The sequence below is a fragment of the Nannospalax galili genome, unplaced genomic scaffold (genome assembly GCF_000622305.1).
Source record: "Nannospalax galili isolate Female #2095 unplaced genomic scaffold, S.galili_v1.0 scaffold792, whole genome shotgun sequence".
Lineage (NCBI taxonomy): Eukaryota > Metazoa > Chordata > Mammalia > Rodentia > Spalacidae > Nannospalax > Nannospalax galili.
The window spans coordinates 1,640,154-1,668,140 of NW_008331036.1; the positions used below are offsets into that span (position 1 = coordinate 1,640,154).

Sequence of the window (27,987 nt, forward strand, 5' to 3'; positions counted from 1 at the left end):
GGATGATTAGTGGGAAGGAGCAAAAAGGATGGGAGAAAAATGGAGGGGAGGAGTCGAGAGCGATAAGACTCACATATCAATATATTCTCATTTGGAACTAGGGTTCATAGACTGTAGTCTCTCTCTTTTAAATTCCAAAGCTGCAAATAAGAAGTTTATTATTAAGTACACTTTTTGAAAATTAAACATAAAAATTTATATTATTTTAAATTTGTATTTGCTCAAATAGGTCTCTAAGATGTTTCTATATCAAAAAAATTTCAAAACATTATTTTATAAGTCTTCATTTTGTTTTATTTTTTGTTTTTAAAGATTTATTTTTATTTAATAAGTGTGGGTGTTTGCATGTATGTATGTATGCATGTACACCATGTGTACTGAGTGCCTGAGGAGGCCATAAGAGGGTCTTAGATCCCCTGGAACTGGAGTTACAGGCAATTGTGGGCAGTCATATGGGTGCAGTGAACTGAACCCTGGTCCTCTGTAAGAGCAGCAAGTGCTCTATTTAATAGCTGAACCATCTCTCTAGCTCCAGTGAATTCCCCATTTTAAATCTAAGAGTCAAAATGTTATTATTGCTTAGAATTACATAAGAAACTAATGTTGATTTCCTTGCTTTTTCTTCTGAAACTGCTTCTAGCTGCATATTGTTGTCAACTTGGTCTCCCCTGTGTATCTTTGAGGTTTTAATATTTTTAGGTTATGAAATCTGATCTGTTTGATCTAATAAGCCGAGTTACTTTTCATCTGTGATTGTTTCATAATAGTTTCCTGTGCATTTAAGAAAATCTCAAGCCAAGTTCTATTTTAATTTCCAGAAACTTTTATGTCCTCTAAGGTTTCTCATTTCTCATACATAAAAATGTATATCATGCACGTATACTATAGGGTAAGTATTCAAGCATTTCAATATAAATCTTTTGGATGATGGCAAGCTAGAAAGCAAGTCATTAGACCAGTGTTTTGAGCTGTACAAGGCTTTCCTTTCTCAGAAGCTTCTCTTCCGTTGGGCATATTTATTCCCATGTTGTTCCAAATTGTTTTAATTATTGTGACATTATAATATATATTTAATATCTACTGAAGCTAATTCCATTGATTCCTCTAATTTTAAAATAGATATCCTTGCATATTTAGTTTCTTCACAAACCTCGAAATCAGGTTTGCCTGAAAAACTTCATGTTGGCATTTTTATTGAGATATATTTCACCCTCAAATTTGAGGAATAATTGTGGGATTCTTTACGATGTTGGCTATTGGTCAAGAGAAGCATTTCCACTCATTTTCCTGCTTCCCTTCCTGTATCATATTGAGAGATTTCTGATTTTTATTTTCAGGAAAAAAATTGATTTATAAAAACAGCTTTAGAAATGTCTGATTTTCTGCATGAGTGAACCCCTCATTTGCTAATGATAATTTTTATTCCTCATTTTTATAATTTTTTTTCTCTTACCTAATTGCATAGGTAAGTAACTCCAGAGCAACACTGGGGGCAGAATACCTTTTTGTTCTATTTTCCCCGATTTGCTGGAAATTCTTCAGGTATTTAATAAATATATATTTTATCCGATTTCAGCAGAGATGTCATATTCATAGAGTTTAATTCTGAACTGTACTCATTGGCGCTCATGGTGCAATTACCTTTAAATCTGAAACCCCTCATTTGTTTAAAGATGAGATGCTGAATTGTTCATCCATTACATTAAGGGCTGGAGGGTTGCTTAAACTCCACTGCAAAAGCCAAACAACTTCCTTAGAAAACATTCCTTCCGGACTGGGCCATCGCCCTGTCATTTCTATAGAGGAAAGCTCAGCCAGCGAGGAGGAATCTGTCACTTCCCCACCCCGCCCCTGATGGTGCCACCCGCAGAGATGAAATGTGAGCCTGGGTGACCCAGGACGCCAGAGTGGCTGCCTCTTGCTAGCTTGAGGAAGTGCAGTGGGCCAAACAGAGGTGCAGCTCAGCCGGGACCTCGCAGCTCAGCGGGGTGGGGACCACTCCAGCAGCCTGCACTTACCTCTGCCAGGGACGCACTTCTTCCCGGGACTCCTGGGTCATGGGCAAGACTCGGTGGAATCCGGCTCTCGGGAGCGCAGCTCTGTCCATCTGACCGCTCTCCACCCTCTTCATCCATCTGGGTTCCCTCTGCCCGCCCATCTGTCGGTCTGTCTGTCCTGGCGAAACACTTGGGTCACCGGCTTGGATGGACTCGTCGAGGCTGCCCCAGCGTCCAGGGGTCTTGCTTCCGAAGTTGGTTCTGCTCTTTGTCTACGCAGGTCAGTGACAGAGGGGCACCAGTCGGACGGTCCAGGTACTGGGAACCAACGCCAGACTGTCGGAGGGCAGTGATTGTGTGTTGGCCAGGAAGAGACAACATACTTCGAGTGCTGGAGCCCTTATCCCTTTAATGTTTCCAGCTCGCATTTTTGCCTTCTTTCCTGTTGCAAAGCAGCTGCTGGGTTGGGATTTTAATCTGACCATCGTAAAACACATTCAAGACTACAGAGAAATCTGGGTTGAGGGGGGTGGAACTAAGCGGTGAAAAGAAGCATATTAAAAGTACCTGACCCAGCAGAGGCAGTCGGATCTCTGTGAGTTCAAGGCCAGCGTGGTCTACATAGTGAGTTCCAGGACAGCTGGGGCTACAGGGAGACCCTGTCTCAAAAAGACAAAAAAAAAAAAAAAAAAAAAAAGTACCTGAAACTTGAAGGTGTTTGATGGAGCTTTTCAAAATAAACTTAGTGACTTTTGCATTTTGCCCTAGGCTGCTCCCTCTCCCTTCACCTTCCCTGTTCAGAATATTCCAGTTTTTCTCTTTTAGAAATGAAATATTTTAGATTTTTTTGTGTGTTCTTTAGCAGACCCACAAGTACGGGAAGTCCAGCCATTGGATGAAAAGGGTATAAACTCCTGTTTGTGAAGGCCTCTCATTTTTCTCAGAATTATTCTTAGTGACAATTGCTAATAGTTAATGAAACAAATTGGTTTTCTTGCTGTGATTGACAGGGAGCCTTACATGGCCTTTCACTATTTATCCAAGTATAAAGTTAATTACATATGTGCTTAGGTTCTTACATCTGTTCCTCGGGTTCACAGGATAGCGCAAGCTTAAAATTAAGTTCTTTGTAATAAGTCTTGTGTCTCTAATCTCCTATGACAACAAGCCACAGGCTTACCTGTGAGCCTGCAGTGGAAGCTGGTAAACAGCACTGTGCTTTAGTCTTGACACTTGCAAGGATACTGACACTGAAATCAAGTTGTTCTTCACCACTGTTAGTTATACAAAAGAACTGAATTGCATTGTGGCATCAAAATAATCAAATTTCTCATCCCACTTTGCCAGAAAGGAGTAGCCACTTCTATAGAAAATTTTCATTTATTAAAATACAAATTAGGGGGTTAGAGATAAGGTCAGTTGGTAGAGTACTCTCCTAACATACACAAAAGCACTGAGTTCTGTGCCCAGCACTGCATAAGCCAGCTTTGATGGGCCATGACTGCCATCCAGCACTGAGGAGGCTGAAGCAGGAGGATCAAAATTTTTTGGGTCATCCTCTGCTACATAGTAAGATGTAATCAGTCAGGAATGCATGAGACTCTGTCCCCCAAGTTAAAAAAAATTAAAAATCAAAATTAATAGATATCTAAACATTGTCATTTTAAAAATAAGATAGGAAAAAAACTGACTTTCTAATACAAAAATAAAGAAACATGGGGAAGGTAGTTTAATTAATGAAGAAAATTCACATTTTAATCTGTACAATTTCTTTTACTTAAATTTTATATATGGTTTTACAGTTTTGAGGGACTGAATATCAATTATATTACTCTTTGTTTTACATTAAAATCTATTACTTCCTTTGAGGCAATGGTGATTCTTCTCACTGCTTCTGTTTATCAAAAGAACACAGAAATAAGAAAATAGGAAAAAGCAAAAGAAACTTTAATAGCATCACTTACTCTAACTCTGTAACTTTCATTGAGCCTCAAGATTTTCTTCTTCTGGGTCTGTTCCCCGTGGAGGACTGAAAAGCTGCTGCTTTGCACACCTGCTTTCCCCTTTCTCCAGTTCCCTCAGGGCTAGGTGCCCAGGCCCTCCAGGGTTCTGGCAACAGGCACAGCTGGCCAACAGTAAAGTGGCTTTTATAGACAGTTTTCACTTCAAGCTTTTTCTACTGGATCCCTATCTGATAGTCTACAAGACAGTCACAGGGCAATACTAGGTTGACTTGCTATCTTGCATAGAAATATTTAGCCTACAAGCTCTTTGATGAAAAGTCCTGGGTCTCCTTTTTCAGAGGCAGTTTAAGGTCACCATATTTGTTTGAGAATAGAACAGAAGTCATGCTCTGAGCTCTCTCTGGGAAATGAGGTGAGCTCATAGATCAATTGAATGTGGAACAGTCTATGTCAGAGGACAGGTACAATCTTGTACTATAGTTATTCAAAGAAGGGGGCCTAATTGCTGGTTTATAAGAGTAAGTTCCTTAGGATAATGCATATTTTGTTTAAAAAAAAACAGTCTCGCAGACTGGCAAGGCTCCTGGATCATGGAAGGTATCAATAAATATGCATTCAGGAAAGCTGAATTCAGGAGAACATGGAGAAACAAGATACTTAGAGAATAAGGAAGGCCTGGACCAAGAAGGCAGGAGGATATAGTATTTAATGGACTCTAATTTGTAAGATAGGTAGATATAAAAATGGATAACTCAGTTGGGTTGGAACTAAGAGACACAACTTTAAGTGTGCCTTGTGGCTAGATGCCAGGATACCACAGAAATAAAAGTTCAGACATTCTGCTAGATGAATTCCTGGTTTCACAGTGCATGATAGTGGGGACACACACACACACACACACACACACACACAGAGAGAGAGAGAGAGAGAGAGAGAGAGAGAGAGAGAGAGAGACATACAAAACCCTAAATAGATATTGTCCAAAACATAGTTGTATATGCACAAAACAAATGCAATAAGTTCATGAAAAATACTGTGACATTGCGAGAGATATGCGTTGCGTCACAGTGTGTGAGAGTGTGGGCACACACACACACACACACACACACACAGAGAGAGAGAGAGAGAGAGAGAGAGAGAGAGAGAGAGAGAGAGACATGCAAAACCCTAAATAGATATTGTCCAAAACCTAGTTGTATTTGCACAAAGCAAATGCAATAAGTTCATGTTCCATTTTGTTAAGTAAACAAAAGCAAGTTTTTCTATAGCTAACGTATAATTTGTGTGGAGTAAGGCTTAGAAAGAGACCGAATGAAGTGTTTACACTATTGTCCAACTCCCACTGCAGGCTACAGAGACGGCATTCAGTCAAGGTTTCACCTTCTGGGCCTAAGCCCGTGCCTTCTGCCCCTCCTCTCCTTTTCTTTCCTTGCTTATCCTTAGCTGTAGCTGGCAAGAGGCCTATTTAAGCAAGTGCTGCAAGCCAGATAACCTCGCAGCACTCGTAGAGGTGGGGTTGGCAGGTGTGCCAGGAAACCTCCCAGATCACACTGTTAATTAAAAAGCAGTTGAAGAAAGGTTGAACTCATCTTCAGGCATATTAACTTGAATATTCAAAGTAATACTATTTATCTTCCACAGACAATTGGAATGTTCCATTCTTTCACAAACATTTGTTGTCAAAACTCTGATCTTCATCAAACCGTTCTCAAAGAAGACATAGTAACTAGGACAGCAAAGAAAGCTTTGAGGAAGCTTCCGTTTGGAAAGGTTATGGTCACAAGTACATCTGTCATGCTATTAGATTTTCCTTCTTCGTAGGAAGTAAACAACGGTGCTAGAAAATACTGTGAAAGTGCAGGAATGAGCCAGCTTCTTGGCTATGAAATTTGAGGCTTGGCTTCCTGTAATGTTGGCTCACAATATTTTTATACCATCATGTCCTTCTAACAGTAGTAATCGGAGTGGATTAGTGATAATTGAATCATTGGTTCTTATGGGAAGTTTAATAGGATGTCACTGTACTGGGCACCATTCAAAGAACACCCAGAAAGTTCCTTACACATTGATGGTTTTACTATCTACTAGAGGAAAAGAGATTTCTCTCATGATCTGAGTGGGCTTTTTTGTCTTTTTTTTTTTTTTAATCAGCACGTAATGTGTTAGACGTCATTATGACATTTTCAAACAAAGTGTACTTTGTTTTCCCCTTATCTTCCTGACCTTCTGCTGCCTTTCAACCCTCGTAATGCCCCCTTCCCAGATTCTTTCCCTCTTCCATGCTCCATGTGGTCTTTTCCCTACACCCCCATCCTTCTTCATGCCTACTGTTACTCTTTTGGTTTCTTTATGGAGTTTAGATTTTACCCACACTTAACACCTGTGTGTGGCTCTAAAGGACAAAGGCAACACATCCCTGCCTGCTAAGCTCTTGAAATAACTGACTCATCTAAATAATTGAATCAACTAAACAGACTAAAAATGAGAGCTGCAGAAATTCACTGACAAAACCATCAATTAAGGAGCCTTAAAGAGTGGGATGTCCTCGCTGAGAACTGGGACACGGTCCTGTAACCCCAATGTTTGGAAGGTAGAAGAAGATCAGGAGTTCAAGGTCATCCTGGGCCTTCATGGCTGGGCTACATGAAAGTATATCAGAGAAACAAAACGAAACAAAAATAAGCACTCAAAAGTTCTTATTAGCAGTACATTAGCTTTTCCCTTGGATCTGAGCGATCTGTGTTCTTACCTTAAAAGTAGATTTAAGTAGAATCGCAAAAATAGTTTTCCCCTTTTTTTTTTTAAACCATAATCTAGAAGATAACATTGAGGTACATGCTGTTGATCTGTGATGTAGAAGTAAAATTAAGGAGAAGAAAATAAAACTTTGCTCATTAGTTCTACAAAAGCCACACATTACTGATAAAGCCATATGGACTTTGATACTTACTGATTAAGTCTTAGAAGGTTGTGACTTAAAAGTACCCTAAACTTTTCTTCTCCAGATAAATCACGGCAAGAACATGTGGACACGAATAATAAATTATTTTGTACATTGAACAGTGTAATTTTGAAATAGGAAACCAAATATTTCATATAATTTATAACATTCAATTCATATTACTTTTAAAGTTGTAAATGACTTTTTGTGCTTCTTGAATGTACAACTTAAATAATCATACCGTAGTATTTTTCTGATATATGCCTGAAAATCACAGGTGCATCGTAATTTATATTGCTGATCATAGCTCAATGATTACCTCACACTTTAAAATAAATTGTTCAGATCAAATAGTTTGTTAAAGCTACAATGTTTTATTAAATAATTTGGTATAATTTTCCTTGTTGAAAAGCATATAGAGGGCTAAAGAGATGGCCCAGCTGTTAAGAAGACTTGCTCTTCTTCCAGTGGACCCAGGTTCAATTCCCAGCACCTACATGGCAGCTAACAACCATCCATAACTCCAGTTCCAGGAGATCCAACACCCTCTTCTGGCATCTGTATGCTTTGCAGGCATGTGCACTTACGTACATGCAAGCAATACATTCATACACAAATTGTAAAACTAATGAATAAAATAGTAATGCCCATGAAGGTCACAAGAGGGCATAGGATGTCCCTGGAACTGGAGTTATGGACAGTTCCATAACTCCATATGGGTTCCATAGCTACCATATGGGTGTTGGGAATTGAACCCAGGTCTTCTTCAAGGGCAGCCAGTGCTTTTAACTGCCAAGCCATCTTGCCAGCCCCATAAATAATTTAAAAAAAAAAAAAAAAAAAAAAAAAAAAAAAAAAGCACATAAAGAAAAGCAATGTGGACTTTTGGGTCCAACATACCCTTTAAATCAGAAAACTCATTTTCTTCCTCTACATTGTGCTGTTTAATAGCCTGTGATTCTTCAATATGACATTAGGTAAACTTTTAATTTTTTGTAAGTACATTATAATTATGAAGATAAAACTGCATAAAAGGAAAAGCATTAACCCATTTTCATGGCAAATACACACATCAATTTTTAATGCTAATTGTTGGCATAACCCACAATAACAACACTTTTTAGTAATTGAAATTAATTGAGAATATAACACCTTAAAGTCAGGAAACTTTGTCACCTGGAAACTATGACAACAACTCTATTGACAACTTGATTGACAGATGAGTCTATCCAGTCCTTCCTTCCATCACAATCTTATTCACCCAAACCCAGCTATCAGCTATAGTGCTTGGAGCAGCTTTGAGAAGAATGGCTTTGTCTTTACCAGCTTAGAGCCTCACTGGGCGGAAAGGTTCATTTCAACCTTTAACAGTGTTTTGGGATATAAAGCATGAAATGAACACTAAACTACTTAAGAAATGGTTGACTGAGAAGACAGGAAGAGAATAATTTTTCCTTAAACTATGATTTCCCAACTTCAACTGCTCTTACTTTCACTTTGCAGATGGCTGCCTTGCGCAGTGTGGTAAAGAATGCAGATCTTACTGCTGTGATGGGAACACGCCCTACTGCTGCTCCTACTATGCCTACATTGGGAATATTCTCTCGTGAGTGGTGATCAGTCTCGTTCTTTCCTTTGTTCAATTATGTTTTGAAGGAACATTAAATTACAAGTGTGACAAGAGAGTTAAGATTGGTGCAAGATGTGGGGCTCATGCCTGAGAGGCTGAGGTAGAATTGTCACAAGTTTGAGACCAGCCTGGGTCACATAGTGAGTTCTAGACCAGTTTGGCTTACACAGTGAGAATCTGTCATAAAAATGAAAAACAACAGCAACAAAACTAGTTTTTGACTTAGTCTTTACTATAGATTAAAAATTCATCACTACCTAGAATGTTGTATTATTTGACAGATGTGCACATTAATAAAAATCACCTTTATTAGAAGAGAGATTTAAAAGTATTCTTTTATTGTTCAGTTTTTGTGTATTATGGTAATGCTTTAAGTATTCATTATACTATTGAAAATTGATATTTTTTAACATGTTCAATGATGTGCTTTTGTCTGTTGTATTGAAGAATGTAGAAGCTAGCAATTATTGTTTAATGATGACCAGTTTATTTTACCATCCATGTATTGATTTGTCTAATATATTTACTAGTAAAGGAAAATGAGAGGTTATGAATAAAAAACAGCTACAATATGAAATATCAGTTATATATATACATATATAAAGCAACTCAAAACAAATTTAGAACCTAAGTAAAGATAGGCATGAATAGTATTGAGTCATAAATAATCACACTGCACACAAACTAGAAATCCACATGGAATGTATTAAGCAGTTTCCCATGCTGGATTAAGAATTTAATATTACTTTGAAGTGAAGGGAAATGGGGAGGCAGCATTTGTCTTTATGTTGAAAGACTGAAAAGTGAGTACACTTGTGGGTTCCTCTGACCACACAGTTGAGAGGTGAAAGGTAGAGAACTGTGGGAAAAGTCTCTTTTGACTCTGAATCCCCCGTGGCTCTGGTATCAGCAGTACCCTAGCCTTTGTCCTCGCTTTCGTTTTTCCAGTGCAGGTAAGGGTGGTGTGGGAACTGCTCTGTTCACAGCCAGTTCTGCTAAACTCTTGCCTTCTGAAGGTTCAGATGGAAACAGGAAGTATTAGTCTAGGTCAGGCTTTCCCAGCTGCCATAGGACATGTTCACTGAGACACTAGATGCCACGTCTTCCAGTTTCCCAAACAGAAAACCTGGCATAACGACTGCCTAGAATCTATGTTTAATCTCATATTAGGGATCATGTCTATTTGAATACAGACACTTCACACACACACCCCAAAAAACCACATCTGATTTGAGGAATACTCGGTTTTTGTTGGGTTTTGTTTTGTTTTTTGAATCCAGCTGGCCTGGAACCCACTATGTAGACCAGGCTGGCCTCTATCTAAGAGATGCACCTGCCTCTGCATCCTGAGTGCTGGCATTGAAGGCATGTACCACCATGCCAAGCTTTATTTAGGGATACTCTTGAAGACTATCAGTTATACAAGAAAAGTCAGGATGAAATGAAAAATGAAAACATTACAGATCTTAAGTAGAAGTTTAAGAATTCCTTGAAATATAAAGAAACTCTAAGTAAAATATCTGAATTTTTTCCTTATGGAAGATTCGATAAAAAAGAAATTAATCATGGGTCAGCATGAATTTTTATACAAGAATTAGCTCAAATATAAATATATAGTGACTTTTATGTTTGCAGATCACTTTACAGAACATAAGATAGTTTAAAGCATCTGATTAATAAACTGAAGTTTTATGTTTGAATGGTTTCTGCATTTAAGATACTACTGCTCTGGATAAGTGTGTGAGTGGAATGAGTGACTCGTATAAATGTGAGGACCCTAGGGTTTGAGTGGTTCTGGGATTCTTTGGCTATCTGGCCCTGACCCATTTCTCTATCTACTCACTACATTGTAATATACATTTTGCCTCACGTCACCACTACCTCCGTGGTGGTAGGTAAATAAGCATAATGTACATAACTATTGAGTATAATATGGTAAAAATTTTAATTTGGAGATATGTCTGATGTGACTTATATTCAAAAATCGAATTACACCTTCATGATCAATGCTCCAACCTCTAGCACTTCACCATCAGATGAAAGTATGTAGCGACTTCCAGTACCACATTCATCTGGGTTGGAAGCATCAGATACATGCATATGGGAAGCCTGGAGAAGAACTGGGTTCTAAAGGGAGAAGGCAGCACAGATGGCATTATGTTTCAGGCAGTGAAAACTGAACTTTCAGTCAAAAATAGAAACTAACCTAGTAACTCCTTTGCTAAACAATTCTTAGGGGGAAAAAAAACAACTTTAAAGTGTTTTTCCCACTGGATGAAGGAGGATACATTTTCAGGATTTCCAGTTATTGTTTAACATTTGTAAAGGGTTATTAACTCCACCCAAGCTTTTTTTTTTTTAAGTTGTAATGGGTGTAATAGCAAAACAAAGAAAAGTAAAGAAAAAAAAAAACGCTTCTAAGAATGCCTAAAAGAGCTCCTTCATGTACATGTTTTCCAGTATTGCTGTTTCAGAATTCAAGAACGGTGTTTCCTCTCTTTCAAGCATCCAGGCACATCCTAGGAAATCATTTTAATCATCTTCACAGAAAGTTAAAGTTTTGTGGTTACCAGAAAAGTACCAACGAAGAAATCAATAAACACGGTTAAATAGTATCTTAAGTAATTTTATAATTTTGTTTTATCTTTTTTGTTTTAAAAAATATAAATGTTGGCTCAGTTTAAAATGAGCTTTAAAAAAAAAAAGGAGCTCAGAATATATCTGGGGCATTCTGGACTGTGTGTAAACTGGCAAAGCAAAGCCCATGAGGCCCCCTTGTTAAGGCCTCCCCCTCCCTCTGTAGTAACCAGAGCAGAGGACAGATGTGTAGCTCTTTTTAAAAAATGTGTTGATTTATTACTGTGTGTGTGCCTCTGTGCCTGCCCCTCTCTCTCTCTCTCTCTCTCTCTCTCTCTCTCTCTCTCTCTCGTGTGTGTGCGTGTGTGTGTGTGTGCGTGCGTGCGTGTGTGTGTGTATGTGTGTGTGTGTGCGTGCGTGCGTGCGTGTGTGTGTGTGTGTGTGTGTGTGTGCGTGTGTGTGTGTGTGTGTGTGTGTGTGTGTGTGTGTGTGTGTGTGTGCCTTGCTACGGAGCACATGTGGAAGTCAGGTGTCAACCCTCAGGGGTGGGTTCTCTTTCCACCGTTAGGTGGGTTCTAGAGTTGGAGCCCCAGTCACCAGGTCTCCCAAGTTTTTACCTCTGAGCATCTCTCACTGAACCCAGATGTATCTTAGCCACCATTACTGCAACTGTTCTTACAGTTCTGTGAACTAATGACTAAGGTTTGTTTATAAAAAAGTAATTACAGGAGCTAAATTTTCATATATCCTGATGAACATTTTTAGCTTTATTTCTCCCACCTAATTTAAATATATTATATTCTAAATGTGAGTTACCTTTTGGCAAAACTATTCAGAACTCTCTTCTCCCACGTATCTCTTTTTTAAAGTTAGATTTAAGATTTCATTCTGTCGCATGAAAAACTTTCTAAACTAAACTTTAAAAGGCAGCATGTTTGCAGATCTACTTTGGGTCATTAAGGTCACAGATATTAACTTATATATGAGAATCATAATGTTATCTTCCAGATTTTAAGAACAGTTTTTACAATGATTGGCAGAAATTATTTAATCAATTAACCTTTTATAAGTGTACATGGAGTACCTGTTACTATGGAAGAGCTGGATTAGATTCTGTGTAAAAAAAGAAATGATATGCCTTGATTTCTAACCTCAAGAGAAGAAAATGAATGCAGAGAGCTAAGTTATGTGTATTATCAGAGTACAGAAAAAATAATAGCTGTGTGTGTGTGTGTGTGTGTGTGTGTGTGTGTGTGTACAATGAGATGTTTAGAGAAAGTTTTATAAATGGCATGCGATCAGAGTCTGAAAGGAAGGGTATGTATTTACATAAGTGGACAGTGAAGGAAGGGAAATGCATTCCAGACAGAGTGACTCCTGGACACACAACCCAAGATAGAAGAGAGGAAATGAGTTTGTAGCAAAACCCCCTCATTCAATGTAGCTAAAGAGGAATGCTAAGCTGAGATTCAGATATAGGAAAAAGTAGGTCAGATAAAAGGCAGAGTTTTACTAATACAGTTAGAAGCTATGTCTCCCCAAATTAAAATGAAATAATTCCATACTTTACTGGTAAAGGTAGACATCTGATTTTGTAGAATATACACTAAAAGCATAAACAGTAAAGAGACCCTGAGCAAAATTGCTTTTATTTATTCTATAGATGAAAGATTTAGAATACAAATTTTGAGATAATACACAATTTGGAACATTTTGATGACCTAATAATTTTGATGACCTAATAATTATTTGTCCATTTAAGAAGTTTTGATACTATGAGCAACCACTTGAGATTAGAAACCTCCCTGTGGTAAAATGAGAATTTGGGCTAATTTGAGAAATAACATCCCATCAGATTGATTCTCAAATACCATTCATCTCTTCTCCATAGAAAGCAGAATATCCTCATGGATATGGATGGGGAGATTATATATATATATACATATACATTTTGGGTTTAATTGGCATTCCCTAAATGTGAATCCAATATAAAGTACTCTTTGGAACTGGTAAAATTCAAGGAATATAGAGTGATACAGAGTAGTCATTTACCGTTGTCCATCAGAACAATCTAAAAACAGAACTCTATTGAACTTGAAGACATGCTGCCAAATCAGAGAATACAACAGCAGTAAATGCAAGGCGAGACTGACTGGCTGGGATAGAATGTGAGCCAGAGGATAAGATGTGGGACTTGCAGCTGGAGAGATGGCTCAGCAGTTAGGAGTGCTGGCTGCTCTTGCAAAGGACCCCAATTTAGTTTCCAGCAACAGCTAACAGTTCCAGGGGGATCCCCACTGCCTTCTGGCTTCCATGGATGTTTTATGCACATGGTGCACTTTCACGCATGCAGGCAAAACACTCATACACATAAATACTAAAAAGTAAAAACTTAAAAAAGATGTAGGGCTTAATTCCCTAACTTAAAAATAGGATTTTGCTCTTCCAGTCTGCTTTTGTGAAATGCTGATCTGTTTAAGGATTTCTCAGCATACCATCTGGACAGCAAAAACATCCCCATGGGGGAAAAAATCAAGAGAAGAACTAATAGCAGAGATCCTGGTGGGATTAGGTTCTTTTCTTCTCAATGAAATGTGAAAGATGTATTAACACACAGCTTTGCAAAGACAGCTAATAAATTTCATAACTGTGATTTTCAAAGCCGTGCTACGCATGAAAGCAAAAACAGAGGTAAAACACAAAGTTTCAGATTTTCAAATGGCATTTCAGGCTCTGTGATCATTAAGGACTCATGGTGCTGAATTAAATGCAGGAGATTATTCAAACACTAACAGAAACAATGCATCTTAACAGAACTTTTGCATCAGTTAAGAACACCATTTAAATTTAAATAAAATCATTTTCATCTCAGATGTGAAAAAAAAAAGCTTCTGAAAAGTAAATACTGACCAAATCAGAATTTGTGAGAATCTTATTTCCGTTTTAATAATGACATCATGATGAGCAAGAAAGACAATATCAAAATAAAGATGAACTTGATTGATAATAAAGCAATAATAGTGTTTCTCAGAAAATAGTCATAAAATCAGAACTATTTTATTGAGAGCAAATGTAAATGTGTAGATATATAAAACTTTTCAGTCAAATTTATATTTTACTCTAATTGCCCTTATAAGTGAAGCCAAATAATCAGAAATATTATTTGTTTTTAGGAAACAATTAGTGAAGTTTCTAGGACATAATCCCAAAATATATCTTCTATACATGCACACAGACATGTTCAGTTATCTGTACCAACTGAGGAGGAATGTAGCCATCAATTAAACACAGACCTGCTCTTGAGTTTCTTTCCTAGGAGCTAGTGGGTAGCAGAGAGCTCTAAGCAGACAGGTTAGTCTGCTGTGGTACAGGGCAAATAAAGAACAGCAGAATCAGAGAGACAGAGTGTTCACTCCACTCATAGGTCACTATTAAGGCTTTATGAAGATGAGTAATTGTAAAATCAAATTCAAGAGCTGGGATGTAGCTTAGTTGGTAGAGTGCTTGCCTAATGTGTAGGAGGCCCTGGGTTAGATTTTCAACACTGCATAGACCGGGTGTGGAGGTCCACATCTGTAATCTCAGCATTTGTGAGATGGAGACAAGAGGGTCAGGAGTTCAATGTTATCCTCAGCTACACAGGGTTCAGAGCCAGCCTAGCTAGTGAGACTCTCTGGCTCAAATAAATAAATTCATCAGTCTCAAAAGTAAAAGGAACTGATAAAATGTGTCCCTCAGAGTTAAAACACTAGGAAAACTAGGAATATAGAGGAAAAGAACTTAATAGTTATCATAAAAGCAAGTCACATTGCCCTAACCCTCACACTCAGTGAATGATATTAGAACACTTCCCTTTAAAGGCATCAATAGACAAGCCTGTGTCTATGAACTCTGCTGCTCAGCATTGTCCTGAAAATCTCAAACAATGTGATCCACAAGACAATATAAGAAAATCTTAAAAGAACTGGCAATGAAGAAACTGAATTGCAATTATTTATACATGATATGATATGAAGACTTAAAACTAACACAAGAATTCACCAAATAGGTAGTGTGCCCAAATCAGGTGCAAAAGTTAGTTCATTACTATATGCCAGCAACACACATTAGTTAACATAATATGAATGAATACAAACAAAGCCAAACCACAATAAGGGCTATAAGGGAGCTGGACTGTAGTTCAGTGGTAGACATTTGGCTTGCTGTGCAGAATTTCCTGATTTCCGTCTCAGCACTCCTCATAAAGGACCATACATATCTAGTAACCAGCACAAAATATGCTTGACATTATGGAGTGGTATAACTAGGTAACAATTCAATATATATTATTTACTTTTGAGTCATTGACCAAAACACCTGATTGCTTGACCCAGTGTGCTTGGGCAGAGCCTCATAGGTGGGAGGGAGTGTGTGGCAAAGGAATTTCCTCCCTTCGTGACAGACAGGAAGTAGAGAGAGGGAGACAGGAAGGGCAGAGGACAATGTACTCCCAGGGCCCTGCTTCCTCCAGTGAGACCCCATCCCTTAAGGTTTCCAGAACTTCCCATAATAACACCAGCAGCTAGGCACCCAGGCTCTAATACATGGACCTGTGGGGAGCGTTCATATTTCAAAATGCCAGGATGAATATGGAGGAGAGACTTGTATCCGTGTTGTGGATGGAGTATTTAATGATGTCAGCATTAGACTATGCCAGTTCTTCCTGAACCATCTCTCAATTCCATGTCATTTCAATCAAAATCCATAGAGCAACTTTTTACTGACTATAAAAGACTGGGATGAATATATACGTGTGATATAAATGGCCTAGAAAAGTGAAGATAGTTGTGATAAAGCAAGGTAAGGAGACATTTCTTAGAGACATGAACATTTATTTTACTCCTATAATCCCAGCTGTTTGGGGTTTTGAGGCAGGATAAGCATGAGTTCAAGGCCAGCCTGGGAACCACAGTAAGATCCTGTCTTAAAAAACACAAGTCTGCCTTCCACAAGTGCTCCATGAGACACATGTAGCCTCACTCAAACACACACATCACACACACAAAATAATAATAAATTCTAAAATGTATTCTTATTAGAAAATAAATTGTGTTTATTGGACCTCGGATAAATCAAAAGAATAGCGAGCTTAGAAACTGACTTGTGTCATTTTGATAGACTTGACAGATAGAAATAGCATGGGGGAAAACTACAGGAAATATGTTAAAACAGAGAGCCAGCCCATGAATAAATATCAGGGAAGACGTCTATACTGCTACGCTCCAAATAGCCGCTCCTCACAGATTAATGACAAAGGTGTAAATATCTACTATATTTAAAAAAGGGGCATATAGCAATTATATGTATATTTTTAAAAAGTTGCAAGAAAGGATTTTGACTGTTTTACCCATAGAGAAATAATAAAGTTTGAGAATATATATGTTTGCTGTGATATGAACATTACATAATGCATATCAAAATACCACAGGGTATTCTATGAATGTGTATAATTTCCATGTTTTCTGTATCATAAATGAAAAATAAAATTCAAAGAGATGGAATGATGTGACAGTATTAGGATAACAAATGTTTGTGAAATGAAATATAGAAATCACAAACATAAAGTGAAGAGATTTCACCAAAACCCACTAAACTTCAATGTGGAGAGCTTCACAGCATGTGAATTATATCTCGTTTAAAAATTATCTGACTTCTGGGCTAGAGAGATGGCTCAGCGGTTAAGAGCACTGGCTGTTCTTGCAGAAGACCTGGGTCTGAATCCCAACACCACATGGGGGCTAACAACTGTCCATAACTCCAGTTCCAGGGGATTCAAAGCCTTTTTATGTCCTCTGTGGGCACTGAATGATACGGGTTCACTTACATACATGTAGCCATAACACTCATATACATAAAATAATCAATAAATTAAAAATATATTACTTCTATTGGGCAATTGAATTCTCAGTCAGAAGTGTAGGATAGCATTCCACCTCCCACAGAGAAGATATTTGTGACTCTTAAGATTCACACACGATTAAGTATCCCAAATACCTCAGAAAAACAGCAGAGCAAAAATCCAAAAGGGCTGTAACCTATGAGAGATGCTTCACCATGTAGGGTCAGGTGAAGGAATCTTAAAACAATGAAGTATCTCCTATATCCATCAGAGTGGCAAAGCTTTCCAAGTCTGAAACACCGTGGGCAGAGGTGAAAGTTTTCCACATTGCTGGACAAGAATATATGTCCTTAAAATGCACTTAGGGAGTGGTTAGAACATAGTGGAACAGGGAGGTACAGAGAATACTAATGCATCTCTCAAGTCTCACCAGTTAACAGAGGGTGATTAACACAGAAAGCCACAACTAGTCAAAATGTACAAAATAAGACTGCAGAGTATGTGTCCCTGGACAGGAGTCCTATATTAAACCTCGCCCACCCAGGGTTCTGGGACCTTTGCAGAAGAGGGGGTGGAAAGATTGTAAGAACCATGAGTAGTAGATGGCCACAAGAAAACAGTTTCCTTCTAGGAACTTGCTTGTATGAACTTACGGCAATGGTGATAGTATGCACAAGACCCATGCAAACTCAAACGAGACAAAAACCTAGCACAGAACTAGGGAAATAGGCAAGAAGCCCCAACATTAGCCGAAGAACTATTTGTAGCTAATCACTGCTGGGTGAGGAAGAGTTGGTCTTTAAGGGATGACCAGGCGCCAGTGGATGAACTTGCACTGAGGGACATCTTGACTTGATAAGTCATAACAAATGAGACAGGATGCATGAGATCCAGTGGGGGGTATAATTAAGATGTATTGTATGAAATGCACAAAAATTCAATAAAAGTATATACTGAAAAAAATTAAACATCTAGCCAGGCATGGTGGAACACACCTTAAATCTCAGCACTGGGGAGGCAGGGGCAGGTGGATCACTGTCAGATCGAGGCCAGCCTGGGAAGGTCATCATAGAGAGTTCCAGGCCATCTGAGGTACATAGTGAGACCCTGTCTCAAAAAAAGTAAGTAAACATCTCAGGGTCTGGGAAGATAACTCAGTCTATAAAGTGCTTGCTCTGCAAACATAAGGACCTGATTACAAGGCCCATAACCCACATTAAAGACAAGGGCATGGTGGGGTAAATAGCTAGTCCCAGGCCTGGGGAGCTGGAGACAGATGGCACCTCCTGGAGCTCTCTGGATACTCAACCGAGCCTCTTTGGCAAGTTCCAAGCCAAAGAGAAAACCCGTCTCAAACAACACGGCAGATGACATCAGAATAAGGACAGGCAAGGTTGACCTCCGACCTACACACATGCACATACATATATGTGCACCTTCCCTACATGCGCAAGTGCAGGCACACATGCATACATACATATATAGCTAAATATCTGAAACAAGTCTTAGAAGTTATTAGTATAATGGATGTGGTGGTAGTAGGCAGGTGTTTTAGATCACTCACAATCTCTGGTTTGCATTGGTTTCATGTATTATTGTTCTACTTCATGGAAGTGTGAAAACAATATGAATTTCATATAAACAGCACTTCAAATTTTGCATTCTACCTTTCCCAAGCTGTCAGTAAGTGGTACATAATTCTTCTGATGCTGTCAGCTGAGCAAGTTCAAGTCCTAGTCAGCCACATAATCACAAAGAGAAACACCTGAACCTGTACAAGACACTATGTTACAGAAAATTTTTGGATAATATGTGTTAGTTATATTTCAGCTACTATAACAAAAACACTGGAGACAAACAACTTAATAAGAGAAAAGGTTTATTCTGGCCCATGGTTTCAGTCTCTGTTGTTTTGTGCCTGAGATAGCACAGTATATTGTGGCTGGGGTGTGCAGTTGAGAAGGCTTGATACCTCATGCTATCCAAAGAGACAAGAAAGGATCAGGGGCCAAAATTGTCTTTAAGGACACATCCCCAATGGTCTACCTTCCTTCAACTATGCCCCATCTCTTAAAAGTTCCATACCTCTAAGAGCATCAAGCCAAAGACCAAACTTCTATCACATGGGCATTTTAAGTCATTCCAGATCCAACTATAGCATTGTGGTTTCCCATCCCATCATGCCTATGAAGTGCTGAGCTATGTGCACATGTGAGGGAGTCAACACTTGCTTTTTCTTACCGGAAATATTATTTGTCTTAGATAATCTCAGCTAACTCCAGGCTAATGTAATTTTACTGGTTCTATTTAAAGTCAGCACTGCCAAACTTGAATGTTCTATAGGTTAGGCTTTCGGTTTCCTATCACTGTGATGTGGAAGGTTTAGGCTCAAGATCAGTTTGCTGAGTTGTCACCCATCTGCCCTTAATAAGCTCTTTCAAAAGACGGAAGTGCTCATTGACCTTCTATTGAAGGTTTCCATGAATTGAATGGAAATGATTCATGGCTTTCTTTAGGGGGACCCAAACATGGTGCTTGGGGAGGCCCCATCTTGCTCTAAATATCTGGATTAAAATCACTCCTGTCTGCTACTATAACAGAGTCTTTTCCTACCTTATGATTATTCATCCATTCCTGAGGTCTCCGGCTACCTGAGAGGATGAGACCAGTCTCCCCACCCACCCTCAATGCTCAAGGGCCTATAGTTCCAGTAGACTCCAATAACAGATCATTGAAATGCAGGTCCATCCTTCATTTAAGCATTAAAACCTTGCAAGTTTGTGGGTGCTAAATTATTAATATGCATCGTCTGGATAAATATTTATTTAGAAAAATCAAATCACAATTTAAGTATGCTATTGGCTTCGGAGACTATCTTTTCATTGAATACAAATGAGGTACCATCACAGAAGGTGTATTAGAGTGAGCCACCACTTTCTAATCACACTGTTTATGTTAAATTAAAATCAGATGAGAGGGGCTAGAATTGAAATGCCAGTTTGATTACGATGATTTAGCTTCTTGCTGAGTTTCCTGGTGAATGTGCCCCATCAAGGAGGTGAAGTGATCCACCCACCAAAGACAATAAGCTCTTATGCATCTCTATTTGCTTCCATAATTTGGGGAGATAAAATGTTTTATTGAAAAAATTGAGGAGGAAAAACTTACACGCACTGAGTGATCTTTTTCCACTCCGCTGTATCTGAAGAATTCTGGGAGGCAGCTGCAGCCGGAACACAATGTCTCCCAGCTGTCTCCCAACTGCAGAATGTTAGGAAGAACACACTCATATCTAATGAAAATTTTTCAGAGGGCAACAATAACCTCATAATATGTAATAGGATTTCATCTGAGAGCACTGTGGGTGAAAGCCTCAGCTATTTAACCCATAGTAACTCTGTGACTCAAGACAAATAGAATTTGTAGTTTCTCTATCATCGCTATGCGAACGGGAGGAAGAAAGAAAACCTTACATGTAACAAGAATACCTTATGCTTTTGCACACATCACAAAAATACAACAAAAACATTACAAAATACCTCAACTGTGTCTGTATGAATTCACACTGTCAAAACGCTGAGCAGACAAGCTAGACAAAATTCCAACTTAGATTTGGGGACATGGGTAAGAAACCCAAACCAGACCAGAGGAACTGTTGGAAACTGAATACTGCCGGGAAGTGGAGAGTCAGTCTCTTTTAAGAGTGACGTTCTTGGTAGATTAACCAGGCTCCAAATGAAGGACCTTTAGGAACACAAATTCAACTCAATATGCCTTAATATATACATAATGGAATACATGAAATTGGGAAGGGCGTAACAAGGGGGCTGCAGATGGGGGATAAAAATATTGTATGAAATTCCTAAAAATTCAAAAAAAGGTAAAAAGTTGAACAGAACTGTCTCCCTGTGTGCTACATTTGCTAATGATAATAATAATAATAACAATTGTTATTATTATTATTTTCCAGGGTTGCAAATAACCAACTCTGAAGTGTGAATAATATATTCTTCCTCCACAAACATCAGGAATAATACAAAACTAGCCTCCAAAGGACAATGCACAGAAAAATACTAGAATTTAAACATTTTTTTTCTAAATTTCTTTTTGATGAAAACATAGTAATTACACATATTAATGAAGTTCAATGTGACATTTCAACACTGCATTCAACATGCAATGATCAAATCCAACCTCCTTTCATCCATCCCATCCCTCAGTTCCCAACACAGGGTATCACTAGTTCATATTCAGAATGATTTTTTTGTAGCTTCTACAGGAGAATATGATACTTGTCTTTCTGTTTGTGATGATATTTCAGTTGATACACTCTAGTTCCATCTATTTTGGTACAAATGGCTTGGTTTCTGCCCCGACCCACGGAGCAACAGCGTGGAGCACCGAGACTGAACCTGGAGGAATGAATAGACAGGGGGCACGAAGAAATGGAGACAAGACAGTATTCTGATCAAGTCTCATTTATTGAGCAATCACAGTGTTAATATAGTAAAGCGGAGGGTGGGGGAAGGTAAAGGGTGGAGAGAAGGTGGGGGGAGTGGAAGGCAGCAAGGCCCTGCTGGGGAATTTCTACTACAGTCATGAGCCCTGGTGGTTTCACAAGATAAGGAAGTAGAATGTAGTAAATCAGGGCAAGAAAAACATGTTTTTACAAGGCCACCTGGTTGTTTCAAACTGGGGCAGGGGTACACGGTTTCCTTCTCTAGGGCTAAATAGTGTTCCATGGCCCTTTATTGTCATTCATTCATTTATCTTTTGAGGGGAACCCAGCTTGCTTTCATATCTTAACTACTGCTAATGAGTAGAATTTGATTTAAAATGCAAAACTTCAAAGTAGAGTATTTGAATACTCTGTTTTTAGGTTGCTATCTCAAAGAATATTCATTCTTACATTAACTGGATAGGCCTCACCCTTTGCTACATAAAATTGAGCCGAAAACATTTATTTGTGATTCTTATTAGTTAATAGTAGCTGTAATGAAGTGAGATTACAAAAAGAAAGATTATGAATATTTGGATTTAGAAAATTGGATTTGTATTCTTCTTTTTTCTGACATCTCTGAACCTCCATTTGCCAATGGTTAAAAAGGGGAAAAATGGGAACTGCTCACCTCTGGGTCATAGTGAGGCTGGAGGACCTATTTGCACATAAAAGTATTCTTTTCCTGAATAAGTACATCAGACCTTGGAAACATTTGGATTGAGGGGGAAAGGAAGTAGATGAAGACTAGGTGACTTCTCCCATTTAGAAAGCTGTGACTGTGTGGGTATCACTCCTGGGGAAGGGCTCTCCCTGGTTCTCTTGGTAACCACCTGCCAAACCATGAGCATCTCACCCCAGGGAGCACCTTTGGCTTTCAGAAAAGCAGTTTGGCCCTCTTCATCAAATGTGATTACAGCCTGCTCCCTAGAAGGCAGCTCAGTAAGTGGTGTGTCCCTGTGCTCCACAAATGCCGAGAAGTATATGACAGATCCCAAAGTCATGGGCTTTAGGGTTACAAGTCCACCAAGCTACCATTGGCTGAGGGAATTGAGAACATAAAACCAACTCAGAAATAGAGACAGGTCTAAATAAAGATACATAAATCTTATTTATGAGAAAAAGCACATGTAATAACAAAAGCCAAGGGGTAAAAATTTGCTTTACAAACAGATTCATTATAGAATTCTAATTAATTTCCTTGAGAAATTTAATTGACAAGTTTTCAGGCATCTATTTTGCACATGCCTGGCTCATCTCTATTGATATGTGAATAATTAATGCACACAACATTCTGGCCATTGTGCATTTCAGCAGAGCAATCATCGTGATCACCTTTGCATATAACAGTTTAGAACTGCCCTGATTAGCCTTTTCAAAAATTATGCTAATTAGACATTCCCTCAATGAGAGCTATGATGTATGCTCACAACAATCCACCAACAGAAAGCATTTCCAGTGGTAACGAATAAATGCCAAATGGTATACCAAGTCAAAAGCCATTGATCATTCCAAGGACTGAGTTATATCAAGTCTAAAATGCATTAATTTTATTTATCTTGTTTGGCTTTGTACAGCCAATTTATCATACATATCAGATATTACACATCATGTTTATGGTGCATTTTGTTTCCTTACCTTACACCTGAAGACCTGGCTCTGGTTCTATGCAAGATGGAGATGGCATACTCAAACCCATGCTTCCACTGAATGTAGCTCTGGAGCCTGGATGGGCTATGCACAACAGCTGCTTCAGAGCAAATTAGGAGCCAAACTCAAATTTCTGCATAACTAGCTGTGCTGGTTAGTTTGCTGTCAACTTGACAAAAACTAGAGTCACCTGGGAAGAGGGAGCCTCAACAGAAGAATTTCCACCATTCGATTGGCCTGTGGCCATGTCTGTGAGGCATTTTCTTAATTATTAATTAACAAAGCTAGGTCCAGCCCACCGTGGGCGGCACCATCCTTAGGCAGGTGAACTTGGGCTGCATAAGGAAAAGGAGCTGATCAAGCCAGGGGAAGCAAGGCAGTAAGCAGCTTTCTTCTGTGGTTCCTGCCTCTGTTCCTGCTTGAGTTCCAACCTCACTGATGGACTGTGATAGGGCAGTGTAAGCCAAACAAATCTTTTCCTTTACAAAGTTGCTGCAAAGAAATAAGAAAAAAAAAGGGGGGGTGGACAATGGCACTAGCTTTACCTTTACCAGATTTCCTCATCCTCTTCCATACTCAAGACTAAACATAGCCCAGTCGCATAAGTGCACTTCAGGACCAGAGATAGCGAGCTGAAAGGAGAGCTTTCCAGCTCTGACTGGGCAAGCAAAGTCTCTTCATGCTCAGATACTGCAGGGCATTCTACAGCGGTTTTCTTTTCTTTGACCTCTTATACTCCAGATCCCTGGTGGCTCTTGAGTGTTGAGTGTAAAACGAGAGACAATATCATAATATCAAACCTGATCCAAGACTAGGGCAACTAAGTGAAGACCTTACTTTATGATCAGAACAGTGTAGTACTGGAGTATGTGGGGGGGGGGGGGTAAGATGAATCCATGCTCCATACTCTCCATGCTCTTTCTGTTTCTCTGGCTCTCTCTGTCACTGTCTGTCTGTCTGTCTGTCTGTCTGTCTGTCTCTGTCTCTGTCTCTCTCTTCCCTCTTACTACTCAACCCTGAAGTCCATTGTGGATATAGTCAAAGAGTTGGGTGGATAAAGCACATTTTTTGTTTGTTTGCTTGGTTTGTTTGTTTTGAGGCAAGGTCTCGCTGTGTAACACTGGTTAATCTGTAGCTCACTAAGTAGACCAGGCTGGCCTCAAACTCACAGAGGTCTACCTGCCTCTGCCTTTTGAGAGATCCAAAAAGGAGTTGTCTCAGGAAGCAGAAAATACTACAGAGATCATCAAGATAGAGAAGCTGAGGAAGGGTCCCACTTACAATTCTATATAAGCTCCTGGACACCTCATAATTTGCACATTTATGGGTCCAACCTGTACAACAGGACTTGAAAAGTGATACAGGTTAGATAGCCACTCAGTTTGGCAAACTGTGCATATGACACAGATATGAATATGACTCTGAAGCCTTTGGACATTGAAATTACATTGAAACTACTGTTATGTGACATTATTCCTGGGAGATAGAAGCAAAAATCTACTTACCCCAAACAAGGAATTGACAACAGAATAAAGTAGACCACCAGAGCCTAACTTGCTTAACCAGTGAGTTTATTGGGTTTACTTACAGAGTATGTGTGAAGAGCAGAAATGACTCAAAGACAGCAGAATCATGGAAAGCTCATCTCATCACTGGTGACAGTTCACAAAACTGGAAACCTGGAACTCACTGCAACTGGCGGGCCACTCCACAGGTGTGGCATGTCTATTCTGGGTAGCTAAGCTGGTCTGAGTCTATCCCAGATAATCTCAGCTGGTCTCTGCCTCTTCCAGATAGCTCCATTGGTCTGAGAGACTTGCTCAGCATTCCTTACTGTTGTGTAAGTTTGGGGGGGGAGGGTCCTAGTGCACCTGCTCAGTTCCAGAAATTCCCTGAAGCTTCAGAGTATTTTCTGCTTGAGTCTTAAAGAGCCTCCCTTTAGAACATCAGGAGTCAGGGATCATATGTGCTGACTCAGAGGAAATTGTTTTACAAAAACTACCACGCATAGCAGTTGGACTTCTCTTCTCTAATGAAACTAAATGACTACTATCTAAAAAAATATTGCATAAAGTTTAAGAAAACCATGACTCAGGACATGGTGTTCAGAAAGTCCAAAGACTAGTTCATCACTACCCAACATACAGAAAACCGAGGCAAGTTCAAGTCACAAGCGAAGAGACCATCATCTGGTGGCAGAGATGTGATTATCTGGCAGAGGTTTCAGAGGAGCTGCTAGAGCGGTGAAGCAAGAAGAGCAAATACTACTTGAAATTAGTGAAACGACTGAATTTCAAAAATACTGAGAACACAATGAACAGGCTAAACATTTCAGAACAAGATGTACAACCCCCATGGTTTTAAACACTCTCCAGATGTGCACACTGGCTGAATAGAGATGCCACAGTAAAGAATCAGTGAATGTGAAGGCAAACCAGAGGAGAGGAATTGCTAAGAAACAAAGGACCCAGGGTTTGGGAGCCTGTAGGGTCATATCTGACATGCGTATACCCAAGGTTTAGCATTCTGGTCATGAAAGCCCAGAGAACAGAAAAACAGTATGACACACAAAAAAGAAATGTTCAAGTTTGGTGAAATAATCAACTACTTGTTCAAGATTCAAAACAGGCTAAACCCAAAGAAAATCGCTTTTAGGTACATCATAACATAAACTAAAAAATATTAAAAATATTTCCAAAATGCATCACTATAGGGAAGCCATGGCTTAAAAGACATTAGCTTTGTCATCAGAAAACATGAAAGACAGAAAAGTGAAATGTTTTAAGTGGTGGAAGAATACAACTAGCAACCTGTCCTTCTGTATCTCTCCAAAGATGTCCTTTGGCAAGGAAATAAAGACATTATCAGAGTAAGAAAAACTAAGGCAACACTAAGCCAACAAATTTAATCTAAAAGAATTACAGCAAGTGAAAAATACAACTGTAGGTCTAAAACCACACATACTAGTAATTCTATTAATTGTCTGAACACACCAAATAAACAGCAAAGAACTGATTAACAACACAAAATACTAACTCAAATCTCTATTATCTTATGAAATGCATCTCAAGTATGATGATGCTGGTTTGTTAAATCAAAGGGATGTGGAAAATAATCCACTGTATCTCTAACTGAAAGAAAGTGTCCTGTGGCTCTATTATCTGATGCCAAAGTGAAGTTCAGAGCAGAGAATATTGCTAGGGATAAAGTATGATGATGTATGATGATACAGGGGTCAATTAACCAGGGATAACTTAACTCTCTTAGATGTACATGCAGCCAACAATAAAGTATGAAAATTCATGAAACAGAAGTTGGAAGAACTGGGATGAAAAAAAGACAGGCCATAATTCGGATAAATCTCCCTCTCAGAAATCAGAATTGATACATATCAACAAAGATTTAGAACACTGGGACAATTTGATCAATTTTATGGAACTAACTGAAATATTTAGAACACTTTAGCCAACAAAAGCAGGTCTTTTTTGCAGTGCTTTCGTCCAACATTTGTAAAGATAGACCGCATCCTTGGTCACAACACACTTAAAATTTAAAAGAATGAAGAATTTTATCTGACAATAAAGGCATTATACCAGAAACAAGTAAACAGAAAGGTAAGAAGAAACTTAAAGAAATACTTGAAAGTCAGACTAGCTACAAAAATAACACATGGCTCAAGAGGAAATCCTAAGGCAAATTAAGAAATATTTAAAGTGTACAAAAATGAAAATACAGCATAAGAATTAAAATGAAGCTCATGCAGGATATGAAAGGAAATTTATTCTATTAATGCTTATATTAAAGAAAGAATTCTTTGAGTCAATAATCTGTTACCATCTTTAGAAGCTAGGAAAAGACAAAATAAAACCAAGGCAGAAATCAATGGACACAAAAACAAAAGAATGCTAAGAAAAATAATGAAACCAAAATCTTATTTGAAAATATCAATAAAATTGACAAACTTCTAGCAACACTGGTAAAGGGGGGCATAAATCACCACTGTGATGAAAGACTAAAATATCTCAAGTATCTATTGGAATATATTACCATTGCTGGTACGATGAACAGCCATGAAACAGAGAAACACAAAGCTGCATGTAGAATTTTAAATTGGGGGATACTTACATACATCCTTCCTCATTCTTATCAATTTTCTGCCCATCCAGCTAATAAATATTCACATAATTCCCTTTCTCTGGATTTCTTAAGAAATTTTGTCTCACAGTTGTTAAAGTATCTTTCTTTTCTTCCTCATGTGCTGGTATATATTCCATCTCCAGTTGACTGTGAATTCCTAAGAGGAAACTATATGTTATGTTCATCTTTTCTTTCCTTTTCTATGTGACACCCAACCCCACAAAAGTCCAGAGTCTGTTATAGGGTCATCCAGGTAGTAGACATTTACAAACTTAAAAAAAAAAAAAACCATCTTCACTTGTAAGATCCAAAGAGAAAGGGCTATGGAAACCAGCAGAGCTCAGCCCCCTCCTGGCTCCAGAGTAAATTGTAAATGAACAAATTCGCCAACTTCCTAAATACTGGATTTTATCTTAAGAGGTACTCATGGTATTAACTTGAGAAATTTTACAAAGTCGAAAAGACAGTAGCACCCAACTCTATGGCTGTGCTGGAGCAGATTTTACTTGTTGGATGCATTCAAGGCTCATGCTGTATTTTTATAATTGAACAGCATAGAACTCTGCCTGGAAAAGAGGTATCCAAATTGTCTTCAGCCAGGGACTCTGAAGATGAACCTTGTCAGCAGGAAACTGCAGAATTTATGTTCTTTTATATCTCATCATTATATAATATATGTCACTCTCATAAATGCATAATACAGTAGTGGATTATA

At 38.6% G+C, this 27,987-nt stretch overlaps 1 protein-coding gene across 1 annotated transcript in view; it reads left to right on the top strand.

Annotated features, from left to right (window-relative positions):
- The first annotated feature begins 1,857 nt into the window (after nt 1-1,857).
- Cyyr1 (cysteine and tyrosine rich 1) overlaps nt 1,858-27,987 on the top strand; it is a 129,056-nt gene continuing 102,926 nt past the window's right edge. The window contains exons 1-2 of the mRNA XM_008856100.3: nt 1,858-2,277; nt 8,406-8,508. Coding sequence (XP_008854322.1) covers nt 2,205-2,277; nt 8,406-8,508 — 176 coding nt within the window. The 5' untranslated portion in view covers nt 1,858-2,204. The remainder of the gene's footprint in view (nt 2,278-8,405; nt 8,509-27,987) is intronic.